The following is a 20782-nucleotide window of genomic DNA, read 5'->3' on the forward strand; positions in this document are numbered from 1 at the left end:
CCCCGGCCTAAATCAGATCCACTGGTTGCCCGTTCCTGCCCGTATCACCTACAAAATCAACACTCTCACCTACAAATGCCTCCATGGTCTCACCCCTGCCTATCTCTCCGACTCTCTTTCTCTCTATGTCCCTTCACGAACACTCAGATCATCTGCCGACTCCCTCAAGCTCAACATCCCCCACACCAAACTCAAAACAGCAGGTCAACGCTCATTTTCTTTCCAAGCACCTAGCCAATGGAACACACTACCTCTCCCCCTCCGCCAACAACAGTCCCTCGAATCATTCAAATCTGCACTCAAGACATTCCTTTTTTCCAAATAATCCATGCATTCTACACTGCCCACCCCATCCCACCCTGAATAACTGTACATATTTTAATGTTTGATGGTGTGTGTGTGTGTGCTAGTGACTTTAAGTCTCCGTGTGTGTGAACGAGTGTATGTGCGCCTTGAGTCGCCTGTTGGTGAGATATGTGCGCGTTATAAATATTCGTATTATTATTATTAATCGCGCGGGAGGAGAAAATGCCCGGAGAGAATGCCCGGAGAGAATGCACGAGAAGGTTCCAGCCCTTACTTGTGTTTTCTGAGACGCGATCATCAAAGCACTTTAACAGTGCGTCCAGTAACCTGTCCATGAGAAGAGGATTGCGGCCAGATGCCGGGAAAGAATAATAATCTGAGAAGCCGCCGAATATCTTGTACACTACATTGGGGTGTGCACGTTAAAGATCCCACGATTGACAAAAGGGTCTTTCCTGGCAAAATTGTAAGGCATAAATAAAAAATGTCCACCAAAATACCCGTGTGACTTGGAATAATAGGCCGTGAAAAGTAGGATATGCGCCGAAATGGCTGCGATCTGCTGGTCGATGTGAATGCGTGATGTATTGTGTAAAAAATTCCATCTCACACGGCATAAATAGATCCCTGCGCCTTGAGTCCGAGTCTGGAGATACGCGCGCGATATAAGACTTCATATATCTTATTTCTCTGGACCAGTTTAGCTGAAGTTCGACGGGACTTTCACGAAGCTAGCAGCGAGGTTACAGAAAAGTCCGTATAGTTGGACCCAGAAAGGTCACGGGACGAAGTGAACTGGTTAGGTCGAGAGCTACTTTTTTCAAGTGAAGGACATATCGCCCACTGCTGTTCATGCAGCACAGGCAAAATCCTCCCCTTTAGCTGCTGGCCAGCCACTACCTGACACCCCCTGCTGCCAGCCACTACCTGATACCCCCTGCTGGCCAGCCACTACCTGATACCCCCTGCATGCCAACCACTACCTGATACCAAAGAGTGTATCCCTACGGCTGATACCCCCTGCTGGCCAGCCATTACCTGATACCCCCTGCTGCCAGACATTCCACTCCCACTCCCACAGGGAAGGGTCAGTCAGTGGCAGCTGTTGGCACCAGCAGGCTGGCCCTTCTTTGGCCCCTATCAAAAACCCTGGATGTTTACAATTTTCAGTGATCTATTGCAAGTGCTGGCAACTTTGTGGTTTCCCAGGATTAACTGTGTTAGTGAATTGAAACTTTAGAGTATGCACCAGAGCAAAACATTTTTTGGTTACCGGTATTCAAAATGGAGTTTTTATTGTTGAAAGAGAGCAGGGTTCTGAGTGTTTTTCACAGTGGTAGATGTGTTGTTGACAGTTTTGATGCTGTTACATGGGTTTAACATACTATTCCTACTGTGTTTTGTGGTACCTGATTGTGGGTCTGTGTTTTAAACTGTCATGAATAGTGCTGTGTAGGACTTAACTTTGGAAACAAAAAGTTTATTTAAGGGCAAACTGTGATCTGTGTATTTGGGTGTTAATTTTCTGACTGGCAATAGGACTTGAAAGGTGGGTGTGGATTTTTTTGTTTGTTTAAGTTCAGCACACTTCGTGATGGAAACTCTTCATATGAAAGAAGCGCACTTGGAGAGACTACATTCTCTTTGTCGTGTATGTGGAGAAAGATCAAAAAAGAAATATGACACTGTAGTGAAATTGTGTCGGTATTCCACCGTAGAACAACATTTGCTTGAGAGTCACTGTGTGGATTGTGAAAATTTGGACTTGCACTACATGGAGAACAGGGGGTGAAGAAACACATTCCTTTGTTAACACCCTCAAGGCCCGAGTTCTGGGAATAAACAATGATGAAGATAAGATCAGAGTGCTCATGAAGGAACAGCTAACCACTGTCTCTCCCCTCCTTATAGAACAGCATTGTCAAGTCCAAAGAAGTGCAAACCTGTCTAAATTGGCCTAAATTACAGTGTTTCTTTATGGTTCTGATTTTGTAGAAGTGTTTATGTTCCTTCAGAGACAACAGAAAAATGTTTTATTTCCTTCTTTGAGAAGTGTCTTTTTGTGAAACAAGTTTGAATACGATGTACTGAAACTGGTGGTGAGTGATTCTACATGCAGGCATGCTGTACTTCACACTGCATTACTAACATTGCTTGTGGGAAGTGGACATCTTGAGTAATTGGGGTGTGAATGGAGTGAAGATTGGAAGGGATTGTGCTGGGACAGGAATGCGTCTGTTTGTATTCTGTCTCTGTGATACACCACACACTCTTTGCATCTACTCTCGACCTTTTCATGCTTGGTATCATTTTAAAGCTGAATGTATCCCCTTTTATGCCATGGGTTGCCCGAGTCTATTTGATCGTTTCAGTTATGTGTGTTAAGTCAAAGAACACACTACCCTACTTTCTGGCTGTAGCAGCCAGCACTTGCAGACAGCAGTCGTAGTAAATTTTAAGAGGCCGTCAGGTCTTAATTGCCTATATTGGACATGAATTGGTTTATAAAAACGATTCGAGTTTTACGCCCTCACGGATTTTTGATGTATGCGTGTTTAGGTGGTATCAGCCATCTGCACTTATGGTAGAATGACCAATATCTTTAACGTGCCATTGTGGTGACACGGGGGTGGGAGATGGATACCGTCTCTGGGTCTGCACATAAAGTTGACCCGTGTCCGTCCCGGCCCGGATTCGAACCAGCGACCTCTCGATCACAAGTCCAGTGCTCTACCACCTGAGCTACCCGGGCCCCAGACAGCAGTGGAGCAAGTGTGTTATTTATAGCGGCCTACTTGCCAGGGTGAGATTGACCGGGTCACGCTGCGAGGCCAGCCCTACTAAAGAGTGGGCTCTGCACAGCTTCGGCAGTTTTTTGTGTGTGATCTAGTTAAGTTAAGCCATGTTCAGGAGAACCTATTTAATTAAAGTATAATTAGTATTTAGCAAGTAGATCAGACAGTTGCCGCAGTCTGGTCAGAATCCTAACTGTGAACTGTGACTGTGCTTTTTACGCTTACACACTATCGCCATGTGTCGATATTGTACTGTGGATATCGTGTGCCGGTGATTTCACGGACTGTGTGCGTGTTTTTTTCTGTCTACCTCACGGGTAGCGATTTTTGATAGACTCCGGAGGCGCGTTGCTTAGGCAGACCGAAACAGAACGGTTGCAAACGATTTCTAGGCAACGCATAGTTTTGTCGTATCGCTCGCAAACGAGCGCGAACGTTAGCATGCGCTCCGTACGAGTACCATTGTCTGGGGTCACTGAAGCGTAACAAAGTCGACCGCCCTCCGAGAATGGTCTAGGCAACAGGGGGGGGGGGGGGGGGGGGGGGGTTTGTGCCGAGCATTCTGTAATGTACCTGAGAGGTGGCACGCCAGAAACTGTTGCACTGTACTGAGCTTGCTGTTTGACTCTCTCTCTTTCTCGCTATCGCAGTCTCTCTCTCTGTCTCGCTCTCTCTGTCCCTCTGTGCCTGTCTCTCTGTCTCTGTCTCTTTCTCATTCTTTCTTTCTTTCTCTCCCCACCACCCCCCATATCCCTTTTCCTATGTCTTTCTCTTTCTTTTTACCTCTCTCTCTATATCTGTCTGTCTCTCTTTGTGTCCGTCTGAAAGTCTCTCTCTCGTATCTTTTTTGCTCTCTTTCTATCTCTTTCTCTCTCTTTCGCTCTCTTTTCCCTCCCTCCTCTCTCTCTCTCTCTCTCACACACACACACACACACTCTCACACACACACACACACACACACACACACACACACACATTCTTTATGTTCGTCATTCTCTCTGTCTCCCCCTCTCTCTCTCTCTCTCTCGGTTTCTCTTTCTCTCTCCCCCTCTCTCTCTTTGTCTCTCTCTGTCACTCTCTCAATTTTTTCTATCGGCTTAAGGAAACGTCTTCGCGTTCCCTGATACATCCTTTTTCAGTAGCACTTCGCCCGTATTATCACCTAAGAGTAAATTAAAATGTTACGGTTATTGAAGAACTTTGAATCATTTCCTTAATTTTTTTTCCTTTTTCCCAATTTTCCTGCCTTAGTATTAAGATGTAAAGTTTTTCCCTATTGCTCGTTATATTATTATTTGATCCTTGCTACCATCGTACCACTCTATTGGAGTTAAAATGTAACTTGGAAATTGTACATGTTTGGATAAACTTGATGTTTTGACTTAGTTAGTGTGCCTTGATTTAGTCTACACTGTTAACTTTGATCAAATATTTCAATTTCATTTAACCCCATCCCAATCACAAGCTCAGTGCCCATTATAGATTGTGTTTAGAAGGAATAACAGAACATTATTGAATTTTTTTTTTCTTTTCTTATTTTCTTATTTTTTCAAATAGTCTTGCTTCAAGGTTTGTTTGTCAGTTTGTCAAATGTTTTGTGAATACTTGTAACCAATTATTACACTAAAATAACTTGATATATTGATGTCACTATGAAACAGTGAATTGGTGTGATAGAATCAGTGTTGAACAAATATATTTTGTGGAAAGTTTAACTGAAAGACCGCAGTTAAATAGTGGATAGTTATTGAAGGCGTGTTCAGATCACGTCGGTTGTGAGTTCAAATTTTGTTTGAGTAATTGTACAATACTTCTTGCAGAGACCTTACAAGAATACCAACTTTGATGAATATCTGGCCCAGTCTAAACAACTAGGTATGGCTGGAGAAGCGCAACAGAAATATATTCTGCAGTGCATGGAGAGAGATGAAAGACTTGTGAATAGGGAACTGGAAAAGATTAAAGCTGAAACAGACACTAAGGCTAAGGTTGAAGTTGATAGAAGGGAAAGAGCTGAAAAAGCTGAAGCTGAAGCAAGAGAGAGAGAAGACATTAGAAACTTTGAATTAAAGAAGTTAGAAATAGAAGCGATGACTCGTATAGAAGAAAGCAAGAATAAGGAGCAACCTGAACAGCGGGACAGAGAGCAAAAGACCCACCCGAGGAACTATCCTAGGTTACCTATGTTCAAGGAAGCTATAGATTCTATGGACTCGTTCCTTTGTAGATTTGAAGCACATGCAGAAGCGTTGAGCTGGCCAAAGAAAGATTGGGGAATCCTTCTTAGCGCAGTTCTAGACGGTCAAGCTTTGAATTTGTTTCATACTCTGAATGCAAAGGGAGGACTACAGTACGAGACTTTGAAGGAATGTTTATTGACAAAGTTTCATTTGACAGAAGTTCAGGTCTGCGAAACCTGAAGTGGAAGAATCCTTTTTGTCATTTGGGACTCGACTGAGGCACCTGTTTGATCGTTGGGTACAGCTGAACACAACGGAAAACACCTTTGAGAGCCTAGCAGAACTAGTGATCCAGGAACAGATGCTGTCTAGTGTAGCGAAAGAGCTAGCCGTATTCCTACACGAGAGGAACCCAAAGAAGCTGACGGACTTATTGAGTTAGCAGAGAACTATCGCGTGGCACATCCGCCCAAGATACTAGCAGGCAAAGGTGACAACATAGCTGCATTCAGCGCACCTCCGAACAGAGGAGGTCATACGAACAGAGGCAGTCAGAGGGGTGGCAAAGGCGGTTCTCATTCCAGACAGACAAATCGAGAGGACTATCAAGCTTTTTCACAACAAGCGGAGATAGACAAGACCAAGAAAGACGCTCACATCACATGTTACAAGTGTGGAATAGTAGGCCACGTCGCAAGAGGATGTAGGTCAGGATTACAGAGGGGTAAACCAACACTGCTTTGCGCCGGATGGAACAGGAGTACACCTGCAGCCAAAACCGTAGACTTCCAGGACGGTGACCTGGAATATTCCAAAGGAACTGTCAACGGCATCCCAGTCACGGTGGTGATCGATTCAGGTGCAGTGACAGCAGGAGTGAGAAGATCGCTGGTTCGCCCAGAGCAGTACACCGGACAGAGCAAGACGACAATCTCCTTCGGAAGAAACAGGCAAACCTTCCCACTAGCAGTCGTCCCGGTGGAAACAAGTACTTACACCGGAAACATCTGCTGTTGTGTGATTGACTCACCAGTGATAGACTTACTACTAGGAAACCTCGAGAAGATTCATCCTGCACCTGGATTATTTGGAAAAGTGGTGGCCGACGAACCAGAAACACCAGGAGTAGAACAGCTTTCCACAGCAGCTGCAACTACTCGAGCGCAATCGACACTGGACAAGAAAGAAACGAAACCATTCGGAGCTCCAGCAACAAAACTTTCAGTGGACGAAGATGAGTTGAAGAGACTTCAAGGGGCAGATCCAAAACTAGATGCCTACTTCAAGTTTGCTTCCAGCGGAGAATTAAAGAGACAAGGGAAAAATAGTTTCCACTTCGTGATAGAGAACGGCGTTCTCTATGGAGACTTTGTTACCCCGACCGAGACATATCACCAGATTGTAGTCCCGGAACCACTCGTCGAATCAGTGCTATTTTCCGCCCATGACACTTCAATCTCGGGTCACTGTAGCAAGCACAAGACAACGGATATAATCCGAGCGCGATTTTTCTGGCCAGGGATGTCTACAGCTGTCGCAGAGTATTGTAGATCCTGTGATATTTGCCAGAGCACTCAAGCCAAGGGAAAGACAAGAGATATTCCCTTAGATAACATGCCAAGGATAGAGACACCATTCAAGCGAGTAGCTATCGACCTCGTTGGCCCCTTGTCTCCTCCCACGAAGAAGCACACGCACATCCTGACAGTCATCGATGTGGCGACTAGATTTCCGGAAGCAATACCACTGAAGAAGATAGACTCTGTTAGAGTGGCCGAAGCACTGTTTTCTGTTTTCTGTTTTCGCCAGGATGGGGATTACCGATGAAATCCAGTCAGACAATGGATCCCAGTTCACCTCAGACATGATGCGAGAGTTCCGGAAGTTACTCTCCATAAAAGGTGCATTTTCGTCGCCTTACCTTGCGCAGTCCAATGGTATTGTGGAGCGTCTGCACGGCACCCTGAAGCCCATGCTGAACAAGGTCATCTCGACTTAACCAAGGCTGTGGCACAGGTATCTGCCGGCATTACTCTTCGCCATCAGAGAACTGCCCAACGCGAGTGCAGGATTTTCCCCATTGCAACTGCTCTTCGGAAGGCAACCGAAAGGACCCATCGACTTACTCGCCAACGCCTGGACTGGCAGAGAGAGTGCCCAGGAGGCCAAGACGACCTACCAATACGTCATTGACTTGAAGACCATGATCTACGACGCATGTAAGGTGGCACACGACGCAGTGGACAATGCCAGAGCGATTCAGAAGCATCACCACGACAAGAGATCCACAAGGAGGAAGTTCGCAGTCGGAGACCAAGTTCTGCTACTTCTACCGACTACAGCAAACAAGCTCCATATGCAGTGGAAAGGCCCTTACAGAGTTGTGGAAGTTTTCAACAATGACTACAGAATTGACATGTTGACCACGCAGAAGGTATACCATGCCAACATGCTCAAGCTCTACATAGAGAGAGGCAACAGCACCGCAAGAATGACAACAGAGAAGAAGAAGTGCCAGACAACGATGTCAGACCAGATGCCAGCACCGAGGACGATACCCTACGACCAGATCGTAGGCAACAACGTGTGTCCCCAGGGCACCAAACCAACAGCGGTAGCAGTATTGCTAGAAGAAGAGGACGGAACACCATTCAACCTTGAGACTGTGGAACTGCCACAGGATGAGGCAACTTTCTGCTGGAAGGAGGCCCACATCGATGAAGAGTTGGACCCTGATCAAGTCCAGGAGGTTGAAGCAGCGTTCCGTGAGTTCAAGCAATGTTTAAGAGCATCACCAGGAGCATCAAGAGGCACAGTAGTCCATTCCATCCGGGTGACGACAGACGTACCTACGCGGACGAAACAGTACCCACTGCCATTCGCAGCACGGGAAGACATCATCCAGGAGGTGAAGGAACTACGAGAGTTAGGGATCATCGAACCCTCCACATCCCCATACTGCTCCCCGATTGTTCTCGCCAAGAAGAATTCGACGCGGAAACGTATGTGTTTGGACCTAAGGGCCCTTAACAAGATAACAGTTTTCGACACAGAACCCATTCCTGATCCTGAAGAGATTTTTGCATCATTGGCAGGTGCAGAGTATTTCACCAAACTCGACTTGGCCAAAGGCTACTACCAGATCTTCATTGAGAAGAAAGACAGACCAAAGACAGCATTTCAGACACCACAAGGACTCATGCAGTTTTGCCGGGTACCCTTTGGACTAGTCTCAGCCCTAGCGACATTTGCGAGAGCCATGAGAGAGCTGCTCGGCACGAGCACCATCAATGTCTTTGATGACATTACCTGGCGCCAACACGTGACAGCTATACGTGAGACTCTCCAGACCCTATGCGCAGGCGATTTTACAGCCAAGCCGAGTAAAGTGTATGCTGGATTCAGGAAACTGGAGTTTTTGGGACACACGATCGGAAAGGGAGAACTGAGACCCATCAGAGAAAACGTCGAGTCAATCTTGAAGATCACGGCACCAGCGACAAAGAAACAAGTGAGATCGTTGCTGGGAATGATCGGATATTACAAGAAGTTCGTTCCATCCTACTCAACATTGACAGCACCGATGACCAACCTCTTGGCAGGCCGCCAGAAAGGGCCCGTCACATGGACAGACGAATGTGGCAGGCCGCCAGAAAGGGCCCGTCACATGGACAGACGAATGTGGCAGGCCGCCAGAAAGGGCCCGTCACATGGACAGACGAATGTGCACTGGCTTTCGAGCAGATCAGGAAATTTCTTTCCAGAGGACCTGTCCTGAAGCTGCCGGATCTCAGCAAACCGTTTGCAGTGAGGACGGATGCCAGTGGCACAGGCATCGGAGGAGTCTTGTTGCAGGTACATGACGGAATGCAGCATCCAACAGCGTTTGCCAGTCCCCCGCGGGTTAGGGGGAAGAATTTACCCGATGCTCCCCAGCATGTCGTAAGAGGCGACTAACGGATGCTGTTTCTCCTTTTACCCTTGTTAAGTGTTTCTTGTAAAGTTGTTGTTGTTTGTTTGCTTAACGCCCAGCCGACCACGAAGGGCCATATCAGGGCGGTGCTGCTTTGACATATAACGTGCGCCACACACAAGACAGAAGTCGCAGCACAGGCTTCATGTCTCACCCAGTCACATTATTCTGACACCGGACCAACCAGTCCTAGCACTAACCCCATAATGCCAGACGCCAGGCGGAGCAGCCACTAGATTGCCAATTTTAAAGTCTTAGGTATGACCCGGCCGGGGTTCGAACCCACGACCTGCCGATCACGGGGCGGACGCCTTACTACTAGGCCAACCGTGCCGGTGTTTCTTGTAAAGAATATAGTCAATGTTTGTAAAGATTTTAGTCAAACAGTATGTAAGAAATGTTTAAGTCCTTTGTACTGGAAACTTGCATTCTCCCAGTAAGGTGATATATTGTAAGTACGTTGCAAGCCCCTGGAGCAATTTTTTGATTAGTGCTTTTGTGAACAAGAAACAATTAACAAGTGGCTCTATCCCAGGAAACTACTCCCACGAGAGACACGCTACAGTACAATCGAGAGAGAGTGCTTAGCCATCGTCTGGACACTGACCAAGTTCCAGAGATACCTTTGGGGGCAGGAATTTCACCTGGAGACAAATCACAGACCACTTCAGTACATCACGTCGTCGTCGTACTAGAACGCGAGGATCATGCGCTGGTCACTGTCACTCCAGGAATTCCGCTTCACCATCAAGAGTCTGCCGGGGGATGAAAACATCTTCGCTGACATTCTGTCACGATCAGGATCGGATCAACAGATTCCGTACGCACCTTAGCAGGTCGGAGGATGCATGAGAAAAGAATGAAACATTCTTTTTTTTCAGGGGGGGACGTCTGAAGGAAATCACGAATAACACTGTAACAGGCAAAGTTTGACAGTGATATCCTCCACGCTTTTAGAGCGCTAACCAGAGATATAGCGTGACATAGCAAAGTGTGTGGCACGCACTGTGAATTCAGCTCACTGACCTGGGATAGTTGATGTTGTAAATCGCAACTAGGGTATTGTTACACTTTACCACTGTCCTTGGACATTGAGGGGTTGTCCAAGTAATCGGGCGGGAGAAAGGAAGCCCGGATAGATGCGACAGGAAAGCACTTAACAGGTAAATGAAATAAGCATTCGAATATCGCCAGAGTGTTTATCGCATAAGTTGAATCGACTAACACTGTAAACTGTAAACATAGCAGACAGATATAAGACAAGATGTCCGCTATTTATGTTGTGCAGTGCGTCGTATAACCGGTCTGAGAGGGAGATAGTGGCCAAATGACAAGTGTGAAGGATCTGAGAAGCCGCCGAAGTATCATAACTCTAGACCAGCATAGCTGAAATTCGACGGGATTTCGCGAAGTTATTGCAAGGTTATGGTTGTCCGTATAGTTGGACCATAGAAGTCACAGGACGAGATAAACTGAGTAGACCGAGGTCGCCAGTGGAAGGATTTAGTATTCTGATACATTTCCTAGTGAACGGCCATAGACGCTGTGTAATTCTGTGTATGAACAGAGTTAAAATATGTCTATAAGATCTTAAGTACATAAGATATAATGAGTGTGTTTAATAGGCAGAGCAGACGGTGATTTGAGTCTGCCGGAGTATAAACTGTAACTGTTTTTCTGACTACACACGAGGCGTGATTCGATACCAGTAAAGTAGATATCGTGTGCCTGTGAGTTCACGGACTGGTTGTGTATTTCTCTACATAAGTGAAGGGTAGAGGGTTTTGTTAGTGAAATTGTGCCCGGGATTGTAATCTCGCTTTGTTTTTGCATCCAAACCTGTGAGTACCAGATTTTTGAATACCTAACATTTATGTTCATGATTGTGTGTATTTGTGTGTATGTTGTCATAGCTGAATAATACAGTGGAGGGAACCTACATTTTGGAGTTGTGTTTGTTCCTGTATTATAGCGTACTAGCGCATTTGCATTCATTCACAGAGAGAGAGAGAGAGAGAGAGAGAGAGAGAGAGAGAGAGAGAGAGAGAGAGAAAGCGCATTTATACTTCTGCTTGATCAAACAGTAATATTAATAACACAGACATAAAGAAAAAGAAACAAAACAAGAAAGCAACTTAGAAAATGTTTTGTTTGTAGTCAGCTTTTTACATTTAGTCAAGTTTTGACTAAATGTTTTAACATAGAGGGGGAGTCGAGACCCTCTTATTTTTTTATAAAACGATCCAACATTACGTTTATCGTATTTCTTCATCATTTTCTGATTCCAAAAACATATAAATATGTTATATTTGGATTAAAAACAAGCTCTGAAAATTAAAAATATAAACATTATGATCAAAATTAAATTTCCGAAATCGATTTAAAAACAATTTCATCTTATTCCTTGTCCGTTCCTGATTCCAAAAACATATAGATATGATATGTTTGGATTAAAAACACGTTCAGAGAGTTAAAAAGAATAGAGATATAGAAAAGCGTGCTGTCCTCCTCAGCGCTACCGCTACCGCGCTTTTCTGGATTGTTAATTTCACTGCCTTTGCCACCAGCGGTGGACAGACGATGCTACGAGTGTACGGTCTTGCAGAAAAAATGCAATGCGTTCAGTTTCATTCTGTGAGTTCGACTGAGCTTGACTAAATGTTGTATTTTCGCCTTACGCGACTTGTTTTAAACTTTCAAAACTTCGAGTTGTACGAACAAAATTTCAGTCGGCCGACTGCGGGTCGTCTCACCGGAAGTCGGCCAAACACGGTGATGCTCTCCCCCCAACACTGTGTTCGGCTTACTGCGGTAAACCGAAAATAAATGTAATTATCCGCACAGTCAATGGCAGAACGCTCACACTTTTTTGGATTGTGAGCCAAACCTTGTGATTGTTCTTCGAAATGTATCTATCATGACGCAGTAATCCAGGAGACAAGTCAGGGTTATGTCTTGAAGGCGTCACATTATGGCTTAGAGGGTTAGACGTCACGCGAAGGAATTACTGAAAGTCTCGGTCATTGTTATTTTGAGCGGGCCGAGACTAGTTTTTTCTTGGAAATCGGCCATTTCCACGTGCGAATGAGCAAACGGAAGTGGTAATGTTGCTAAATTTAGCCTCCGACTTGGCCATTCGAATCACTGTACAGTCGGTCGACTGCGGTTGTCCGCGGGTGACGGTGATTCGCTCATGAAACGCGCTTTTCGGTGACCCGGCGATCAACCACAGTCGATCGACTGGGCAGTCGATCGTCTGTCAGTCGGTTCACTGCTATCTTATGAAACTGGCCCCTGATCTTGTCTTAATGAAAAAAAAGAATTCTTTTATGATTTAAGAATGTTTGTGTAACAAGCTGTCAATCTATTATTTAGATTTTAAAAGTTAGGTCTAGCGCCAAAACGAGCCGTCCGATTATCTGATCAGACAATCCGGCTGGCCACGCAAAAATAAATTCTTTGAAAATTGCTCGCTCTTTACGGAGGGCACGTAGGATGTTCTCCAGCGGTGATTGTTTAAACGAAAGGGTATTTGTGTTCTGCGCGAACTTAGAATCCGGTTTCATTCTAGAATGGACCGGGTCCAGGTTGGAATTCTAACCCTGCGCAAGTACAGGGGTGCCATTCTAGAATGAAACCCTTGTTGCTGGTCCATTCTAGAATCGGCCGTGCGCAAGGTTGGAATTTGGGTCCAAGTTGGAATAGTCATTTCAGTTAGACTATCACACAGCCAAAGCCACAAATGTGGATTTTCTGTTTGTTTTTGTTTTTTGTGTGTTTGGTTGGGTTTTTTTTCTCGGGTTTTTTACACTTTACTCAAAGACATCGTGAATTGGGATTGTGATGTTCTGAAAGTGATTACGATTTTGAGAGACACTCAGCACTGATCGCTACGAACGGAAATTTCCGGACTGACAGTGTTTTGCCGATCTCGCTTGTAACTTTTTCTTATTCATATACATGAAGTTGGTCTTCTGAATTGTGAAGATATAATGTCAACTTTTTTTAAACCTGTGACAACAGCTCTATACCTCACTCTGTCCTTCTGTTGGTCTGTCTGTCGGTTAGTCGGTCTGACCGTCTGTCTGTCAAAAAAATTGTCAAAAAAACCGGACATTTCCGAGATCCCGACAGCGCTGACATTGCAAGCGGCCGCAACCGGCTCTCATCACAAAAACAACTGCCCTGCAAACAATACCGCCCTGGTAGTCCCCCTTGCTATGGTCTGCCTTTGTTTATTGCGTACTCAGGAGTGTCAACTTTCTTGACATGACATGACATCGCAAGATCGCCAAAGGATTTTTTTCAGGGGTAGACAAATCAGCCCCATTTTATCAAAGGGAAGGTGCAGGTGGAGATCATTCAAGGGAAGACAACTCTGTCTTACCTACAAACATTACGGCCCCCTTTATTCAAGGGTTTCATTCTAGAATGACACCCCTGTACTTGCGCAGGGTTAGAATTCCAACCTGGACCCGGTCCATTCTAGAATGAAACCGGATTCTAAGTTCGCGCAGAACATTTGTACTGTGTGCCTGACAGTGTCTGAGATGGTTTACGGGAAGCTGAGTGTGCAGTGCCTTTAAGGGACGAATTCTCGTTCCGGAAGCTTCGCGAAGTGAGCTACGCGAAGTCGACTTCGTCCAATTCAGGACATGCTTAAAAGACAGCTCCGAAAGCACCTCTCTAACGACTAAGTGTGTTGTGTGAATGTGCATACTGTGTGTGTGTGTGTGTGTGTGTGTGTGTGTGTGTGTGTGTGTGTGTGTGTGTGTGTGTGTGTGTGTGTGTGTGTGTGTGTGCTGTTATCTTAGGGCAACAGCTATAGGGTACGTGTGTTTCTAGGTTGATCAAAATTTCCATTGAAATGATGCATCGAACCGTTTTATGGCACAACTCAACGCTTTTCTGACATTTCGTTCCCACGTGCTTCTGCTGTCCTATTCGCGGTCGGAAGCCCCGCGTACGCTCATCTCTCACATTTGACCGCCTCTCGTCTACAGGGTCGGTCGATATATTCTACCCCCAAAATAGCACTTCTTTGCATCTTCAACGATTCCATCGTCCATTAGAATCCCAAACCGATGTCATATACGAGCTGATTTTGTGAAATAAAGCACATTGCTACTTCCGAAACCCATATCGAACAGCTATTTCCGGCGCTCGATCGCCGACATGTTCAGCTTTGAGGGTAATTTACGAGCAAATATGAACCGCTCTATGGCATTTTATGTATCGATAAACAAATTGAGGCATCGCTGAATCTGTAGCTTACCTTAAATCCCGACGTAAATCAAACAAATCCAAGAAAACTGACAAAACGTGCCTTCAATCGTGTCAGGCCCCGCGTACACCTTCTGCCCCGCTTATGTCAGGTTATCCTCCGTGAAGCAGTAAATATTGAAGTCTCTCTCTCTCTCTCTCTCTCTCTCTCTCTCTCTCTCTCTCTCTCTCTCTCTCTCTCTCTCTCTCTCTCTCTCTCTCTCTCTCTCACAGCACCCTCTATAATCATGACTACAAAAAAGCTGAAATTCTTCCACTTTTATCCAGACTAGCGTTTAACAAGGCAAGGTTTATGCATAAAATAGTTCTTGGACATGTACCAGACTATTTAACTAAAAGAATATTATTAACTGAGACTTCATCAAGCCGCACGAAGAAACTAAATGTTCCCCTCCCTAGAATTGACTTGTATAAAACTAGTCTGGCATACTCAGGTCCATTTCTGTGGAATGTTTTACCAGTTTCTCTCAAACAGCCACTTTCTGTTGCCAGTTTTAGAAGACATACTTTTTTGTATATGCTTTCATCGTCGTGTGGCACTTAATGCCGCGATCAGGTACTGCTGTTTGATAAGTACATGAAGATCTACTAGTATAATAAATCATTTCATATAATCTCTCTCTCTGTTTACGTTGTTCTCTTCATGGATTTTGCACATACATTATGATTATGTGTACAATGTGTACATGTGTGTGTGTGTGTGTGTGTGTGTGTGTGTGTGCGTGCGTGTGCGTGTGTGTGTGTGTATGTGTGTGTGTATGTGTGTGTGCGTGTGTCTGTGTGTGCGTGTGTGTCTGTATGTGCATGTGTGTCTGAGTGTGTCTGTGTGCATGTGACCGTGTGTGTCAAAGTATGTGTTTTAATTTATACCATTACCAATGACCATGTTGGCATGTATGCTATGAACATTTTTTTTTTCTCTTTGTCTGATTTAATAACCATGTTTTTATGGGGTTTTTTTTTTTTTTTTGCTTCTTCTCCTGCTTTAATATTATGCACTGCTTAATTAATTCCCTCTTGGGCGAGGGCTGGATGAAAAAAGATCTTTGCTGTATCTACTCCATTACCCTCGAAAAATAAAGTTGGTTCGTTCGTTCGTTCGTTCGTTCGTTCGTTCTCTCTCTCTCTCTCTCTCTCTCTCTCTCTCTCTCTCTCTCTCTCTCTCTCTCTCTCTCTCTCTCTCTCTCTCTCTCTCTCTCTCTCGGGGGGGAGGGGGTGGGGGGTTGTCCGGCGTGCCAAAGGAGCAACACACGTTTTTTGAGCTCCTGAATTATCAGCGTTTCTAACTCCAAAATGCCAGTTGTAGGACTTCCTATTGCTGCAGAAGACATCTTATCCACCTTTCTGTGCAAAAACACGGTGACATCGTTGAAGGTGACCGGCACAGATGAAGGAGCAGTGTTCGTTCTCCGCTTAAGAAATGGCACGGACGACCGGGGTTTCGCCATGACACCCGCACCGGTGCATAGAGACGCAAGCCACCAGCCCAACAAAGAAGAGACCAACGAAGAGCAGAACAGCACAGTGCCAAGCTAGGCATGAACAGAAACAATGTTCAGTTTACAGCTCAAATTGATGCAAACCATCAGAGCGAGGAAAACAATAATAACCAGTGTGTAGTCAATAAGACTGATCTAGGTCAAACCAGAAATAGCGTCCATGCTGATGTCAGTTCACAGGCGAAGGTATCGTCCACTGGACTACTACTATCACAGAAAGACTACAAGGTACGTCACTCACCTTCGAGTCTTCTGTGTTCTTGGAGTCGCTTCCTGGGGAAAAATATTGTTCAAGACGGTTTGCCTCTTCCTACAGTCTGTGTAAGGTCAAATAAATACAGTTGAATGATTGTTTGAACTATATGCACCTTTAGTTTTCAGCTTCCGTTCGCTGCAGGTTGTTTTTAACCATCATTTGGACGAATCTTCGTTTGCGAGCCGCTAATATTCACTTGGCGTCTAATTATGCATCCGCACCGAATATGCATACCAGCGCTCATTGGTTAATAACAGGATATTCGATGATTATTTTCCCGTGGGTAGCTTCCCTTTGCTGCACAATATTTACATATGTTTTAGATCAATGAGCGCTGGTATGCATATTCGGTGCGGATGCATAATTAGACGCCAAGTGAATATTAGCGGCTCGCAAACTAAGATTCGTCCAAATGATGGTTAAAAACAACCTGCAGCGAACGGAAGCTGAAAACTAAAGGTGCATATATAGTTCAAACAATCATTACACAGACTGTAGGAAGAGGCAAACCGTCTTGAACAATATTTTTCCCAAGGAAGCGACTCCAAGAACACAGAAGACTCGAAGGTGAGTGACGTACCTTGTAGTCTTTCTGTGATAGTAGTAGTCCAGTGGACCTTTTTCGTCGCGATATAACCTTCGTGGTTGAAAACGACGTTAAACACCAAATAAAGAAAGAAAGAAAGTGGACCTTTTGTGAACAAGAAACAATTGACAAGTGGCTCTATCCCATCTCCCCCCTTTCCCAGTCGCGATATAACCTTCGTGGTTGAAAACGACGTTAAACACCAAAGAAAGAAAGAAAGTCCAGTGGACGATACCTTCGCCTGTGGTCAGTTCACGCCGTGAAGCACGGGCCATGCAGTGACCCTAGCTTGTCCACCCCACCACATTCCACTGTGACAATGCTCGCCGCCCCTCTGAATGCCGCAGAGCTTGCTTCACGCGTGAATGACGACACACCTGACCTAGATAGCACGCTGTGTATCAACAAACAAGTAAGCCTGTCTTGTGTGCATGAAAACATTGACACCGCCAACCAGTCTTCTGAAGTTGGGGCAAATGAAGCTCCGTTGTTCGATATACTTTCAACGCTGCCTGAGAACAAGAAAACAAAGCTGAAATCTACGTTCAGGAACAATAGGTTTGAGAAAATAGTATGTCAGACCAAAGGTGGCAAGAAAACGCTGCTTGCTGAAAGTGACGATTGTATTCTAGTGTTTGACTGTGAAATGTTTAAAACCAGAACATGCTTTACCTACGGAGAGGGCAGCAGGTGAACAGGGTCCGCCTCAAGGAAGAAATTGAGCAACTAAACACAGACTTGCATGAATATGTGCGTGTAATACGAACATTCCTCGAAACTGGAGAAAGACTGTGAATGTCTCTGCCTTTATGTTGATATAAACAGAATCGTTATTCGCGATCGATCACATTGACATTGGTCTCAAACGAAAGACACTGTCGACTTGGATGTGACCATGCAAGTGGATACTAATTCCGGGTTCGGTTTTCCACCCGGTTTTTTTGGTACCGTACCTTCATTGCAAAGGGCCGATGGCCAAAAGCAATTAAACTTTCGTATTCTCTCTCTCTCTCTCTCTCTCTCTCTCTCTCTCTCTCTCTCTCTCTCTCTCTCTCTCTCTCTCTCTCTCACGGAGAAATGAAACAAAATACAATCGGCCCGGAATAGCCAAATAAGTTGAAGAAACACGAAAAACAATCAACCAATTATCTCCTTCGGTGTGTGTGTGTGTGTGTGTGTGTATTGGCGTATGTATGTATGGGCGTGCGTGCGTCTACACGGACTCGCATACACATACTCGCGAGTGGCTCAAGCAAGCATTTGCGCGCTTAAAGTCGCAAGCATGTGCGCGCGCAAAGTCGCACGCACGCGCACGCAGAAACGCGCACATGCGTGCGTGAGCCTCGCGCGTGTATGTGTATGCGTGCTTGCGAGTGTCTGTCAGTCCGTGTCAGTCCACTTCTTCTTCTTCAGCGTTCCAGAAATTCTGGTGACGTGTGAGCTCGTTTGCCCATTTGGGTAGGCATGCTGGGCATTTTCGTGTTTCCATAACCCACCGAACTCCGACATGGATTACAGGATCTTTTCCGTGCGCACTTGGTCTTGTGCTTGCGTGTACACACGAAGGGGGTGAAGTCACTAGCAGGTCTGCACATAAGTTCACATGGGAGATCGGAAAAATCTCCACTCTTAACCCACCATGTGGCAGCGACCGGGATTCGAACTCACGACCTCCCGATTAGGAGGCCGACGTCTTACCACCACGCCACTGCGCCCGTCGTCAGTCCACGAATGACGCTATAATAATAATGATAATAGTGATAATAATAAATAATGATAATGATAATAGCGATACTAATAAATAAAAATAATGATAATAGTGATAATAATAAATGATAATAATGATAATAGTGATAATAATAAATCACTGTTTAGTCTATAGCGCAAGTCCCGATTCACACACACGCACTCACTCACCGTTTCTATATAATATCTGCTAATCTTCTTCTTGTTGAAGCGGTTCTTCTTGGCCTCCAGGAAGGCCGCCATGGCCTCAATACTGAACGTGGTCCCCTCCCCGGGGCTCGGGCAGACGAACTGGAGAAGTACGGACACCGACCTCTGCTGTTCCTCGTCTTCCTTGGGCTCGTCCAGCTTGTAAGGTCCTTGTCCCTTCCTCTTCTGTGTAGTGTATTTATGTTCGATTATGCTTTTTTACATTTAGTCAAGTTTTGACTAAATGTTTTAACGTAGAGGGGGGAATCGAGACGAGGGTCGTGGTGTGTCTGTGTGTGTGTGCGTGTGTGTGTGTAGAGCAATTCAGACCAAACTACTGGACCGATCTTTATGAAATTTGACATGAGAGTTCCTGGGTATGATATCCCCGGATGTTTTTTTCTCAGTTTTTCGATAAATGTCTTTGATGACGTCATATCCGGCTTTTTGTAAAAGTTGAGGCGGCACTGTCACACCCTCATTTTTCAATAAAATTGATTGAAATTTTGGCCAAGCAATCTTCGACGAAGGCCGGACTTCGGTATTGCATTTCAGCTTGGTGGCCTAAAAATTAATTAATGACTTTGGTCATTAAAAATGAAAATTGTAAAAAAAATATATATATATATAAAACGATCTAAATTTACGTTCATCTTATTCTTCATCATTTTCTGATTCCAAAAACATATAAATATGTTATATTTGGATTAAAAACAAGCTCTGAAAATTAAAAATATAAAAATTATGATCAAAATTAATTTTTCCAAATCAATTTAAAAACACTTTCATCTTATTCCTTGTCGGTTCCTGATTCCAAAAACATATAGATATGATATGTTCGGATTAAAAACACGCTCAGAAAGTTAAAACGAAGAGAGGTACAGAAAAGCGTGCTATCCTTCTAAGCGCAACTACTACCCCGCTCTTCTTGTCAATTTCACTGCCTTTGCCATGAGCGGTGGACTAACGATGCTACGAGTATACGGTCTTGCTGAAAAAAATTGCATTGCGTTCAGTTTCATTCTGTCAGTTTGACAGCTTGACTAAATGTTGTATTTTCGCCTTACGCGACTTGTTCTTCTGTGTAGTGTATTTTTGTTCGATTATGCTTTTTTAAACGTGTGTTTGTGTTTTAAGAAATGATCGTGTGTTTGTGTTCTTGGAAATGCTATGTGGTGCTAAAAGAACAATGTCCTTGTTTATGTAAAAAGACAATAGACATTAAAGTTGTCTTGTCTTATCTTATCTTATCTTATCTTATCTTATCTTTTCTTCTTCTTCACCTTCGGCGTGTAGCCTTTGGCCACTGAGGAGGCCTGCGAGGTCCGAGAAGATGCGAAGGATGGGATCAGTGATGGGAAACACTCTGACGATTCCGCGTTGGGCACTGCTTTCTGTTGAGGCGACATGACATGACATGACGTGTGCGTGCGTGCGCGCGTCTCTCTCTCTCTCTCTCTCTCTCTCTCTCTCTCTCTCTCTCTCTCTCTCTCTCTCTCTCTCTCTCTCTCTCTCTCTCTCTCTCTCTCTCCCCCCCCCTACGCCCCCTAGGCCCTCCCACCCCGTCTCTTCCAAAGCCTGGTGCAATCTGTGACGTCAAAGCGAAAAGACGTCACTCTTGAAAGTAAAGCGGGAGGTGTTATTTTTAAATAAGTGAGGTGAGAAAGGTTTAATTTTTACATCTTAGCTGCATGATTCCTGGACAATGAACAAACCTGAAATGGTCGCTTGCTATTGACAATGAGCGAAAAAGCAAACAGAACCCCATTTTCACTCCTTGCTTTTTCAAACATTGAAAAGCCCACTGTTGTTAGCATTTCAACATTTTACAACAACATCAACAAAACACAAGTAAAGCTAGGATTCCATTCTTACGGCTGCGGTGCGGCTCCGGCGACGGCAGCGGCGACGGCAATTTGAAAAACATTGATGAAAGAAGGGATGACCCCGTTCACACGGGTGCGGTACG

At 44.8% G+C, this 20782-nt stretch overlaps 2 protein-coding genes across 2 annotated transcripts in view; one reads left to right on the top strand and one right to left on the bottom strand.

The window, feature by feature from the left end:
• Positions 1–20782, bottom strand: part of LOC138945528 (kinesin-related protein 4-like) — a gene marked incomplete at its 5' end in the record, with an annotated part of 156241 nt that overhangs the window by 67524 nt on the left and 67935 nt on the right. The window contains 2 exon segments of the mRNA XM_070316965.1: positions 18796–18999; positions 20097–20207. Coding sequence (XP_070173066.1) covers positions 18796–18999; positions 20097–20207 — 315 coding nt within the window.
• On the top strand, positions 5192–9059 carry LOC138946136 (uncharacterized). Its single transcript, XM_070317642.1, has 3 exons — positions 5192–5277; positions 6040–6822; positions 7298–9059. Exons 1-3 carry the CDS (start codon positions 5192–5194, stop codon positions 9057–9059), a joined length of 2631 nt encoding a protein of 876 aa, XP_070173743.1.

Source organism: Littorina saxatilis, linkage group LG13, assembly GCF_037325665.1.
Source record: "Littorina saxatilis isolate snail1 linkage group LG13, US_GU_Lsax_2.0, whole genome shotgun sequence".
NCBI classification, from domain to species: Eukaryota; Metazoa; Mollusca; class Gastropoda; order Littorinimorpha; family Littorinidae; genus Littorina; species Littorina saxatilis.

Excerpts from the sequence above, each read along its gene's own strand:
- LOC138946136 (XM_070317642.1), top strand. The coding sequence starts at position 5,192 with ATGACTCGTATAGAAGAAAGCAAGAATAAGGAGCAACCTGAACAGCGG. Across the intron at positions 5,278-6,039 it reads CACCCGAGGAACTATCCTAG|GAGTACACCTGCAGCCAAAA; the intron begins GTTACCTATGTT and ends CGGATGGAACAG. Across the intron at positions 6,823-7,297 it reads ATGTCTACAGCTGTCGCAGA|GTATCTGCCGGCATTACTCT; the intron begins GTATTGTAGATC and ends GCTGTGGCACAG.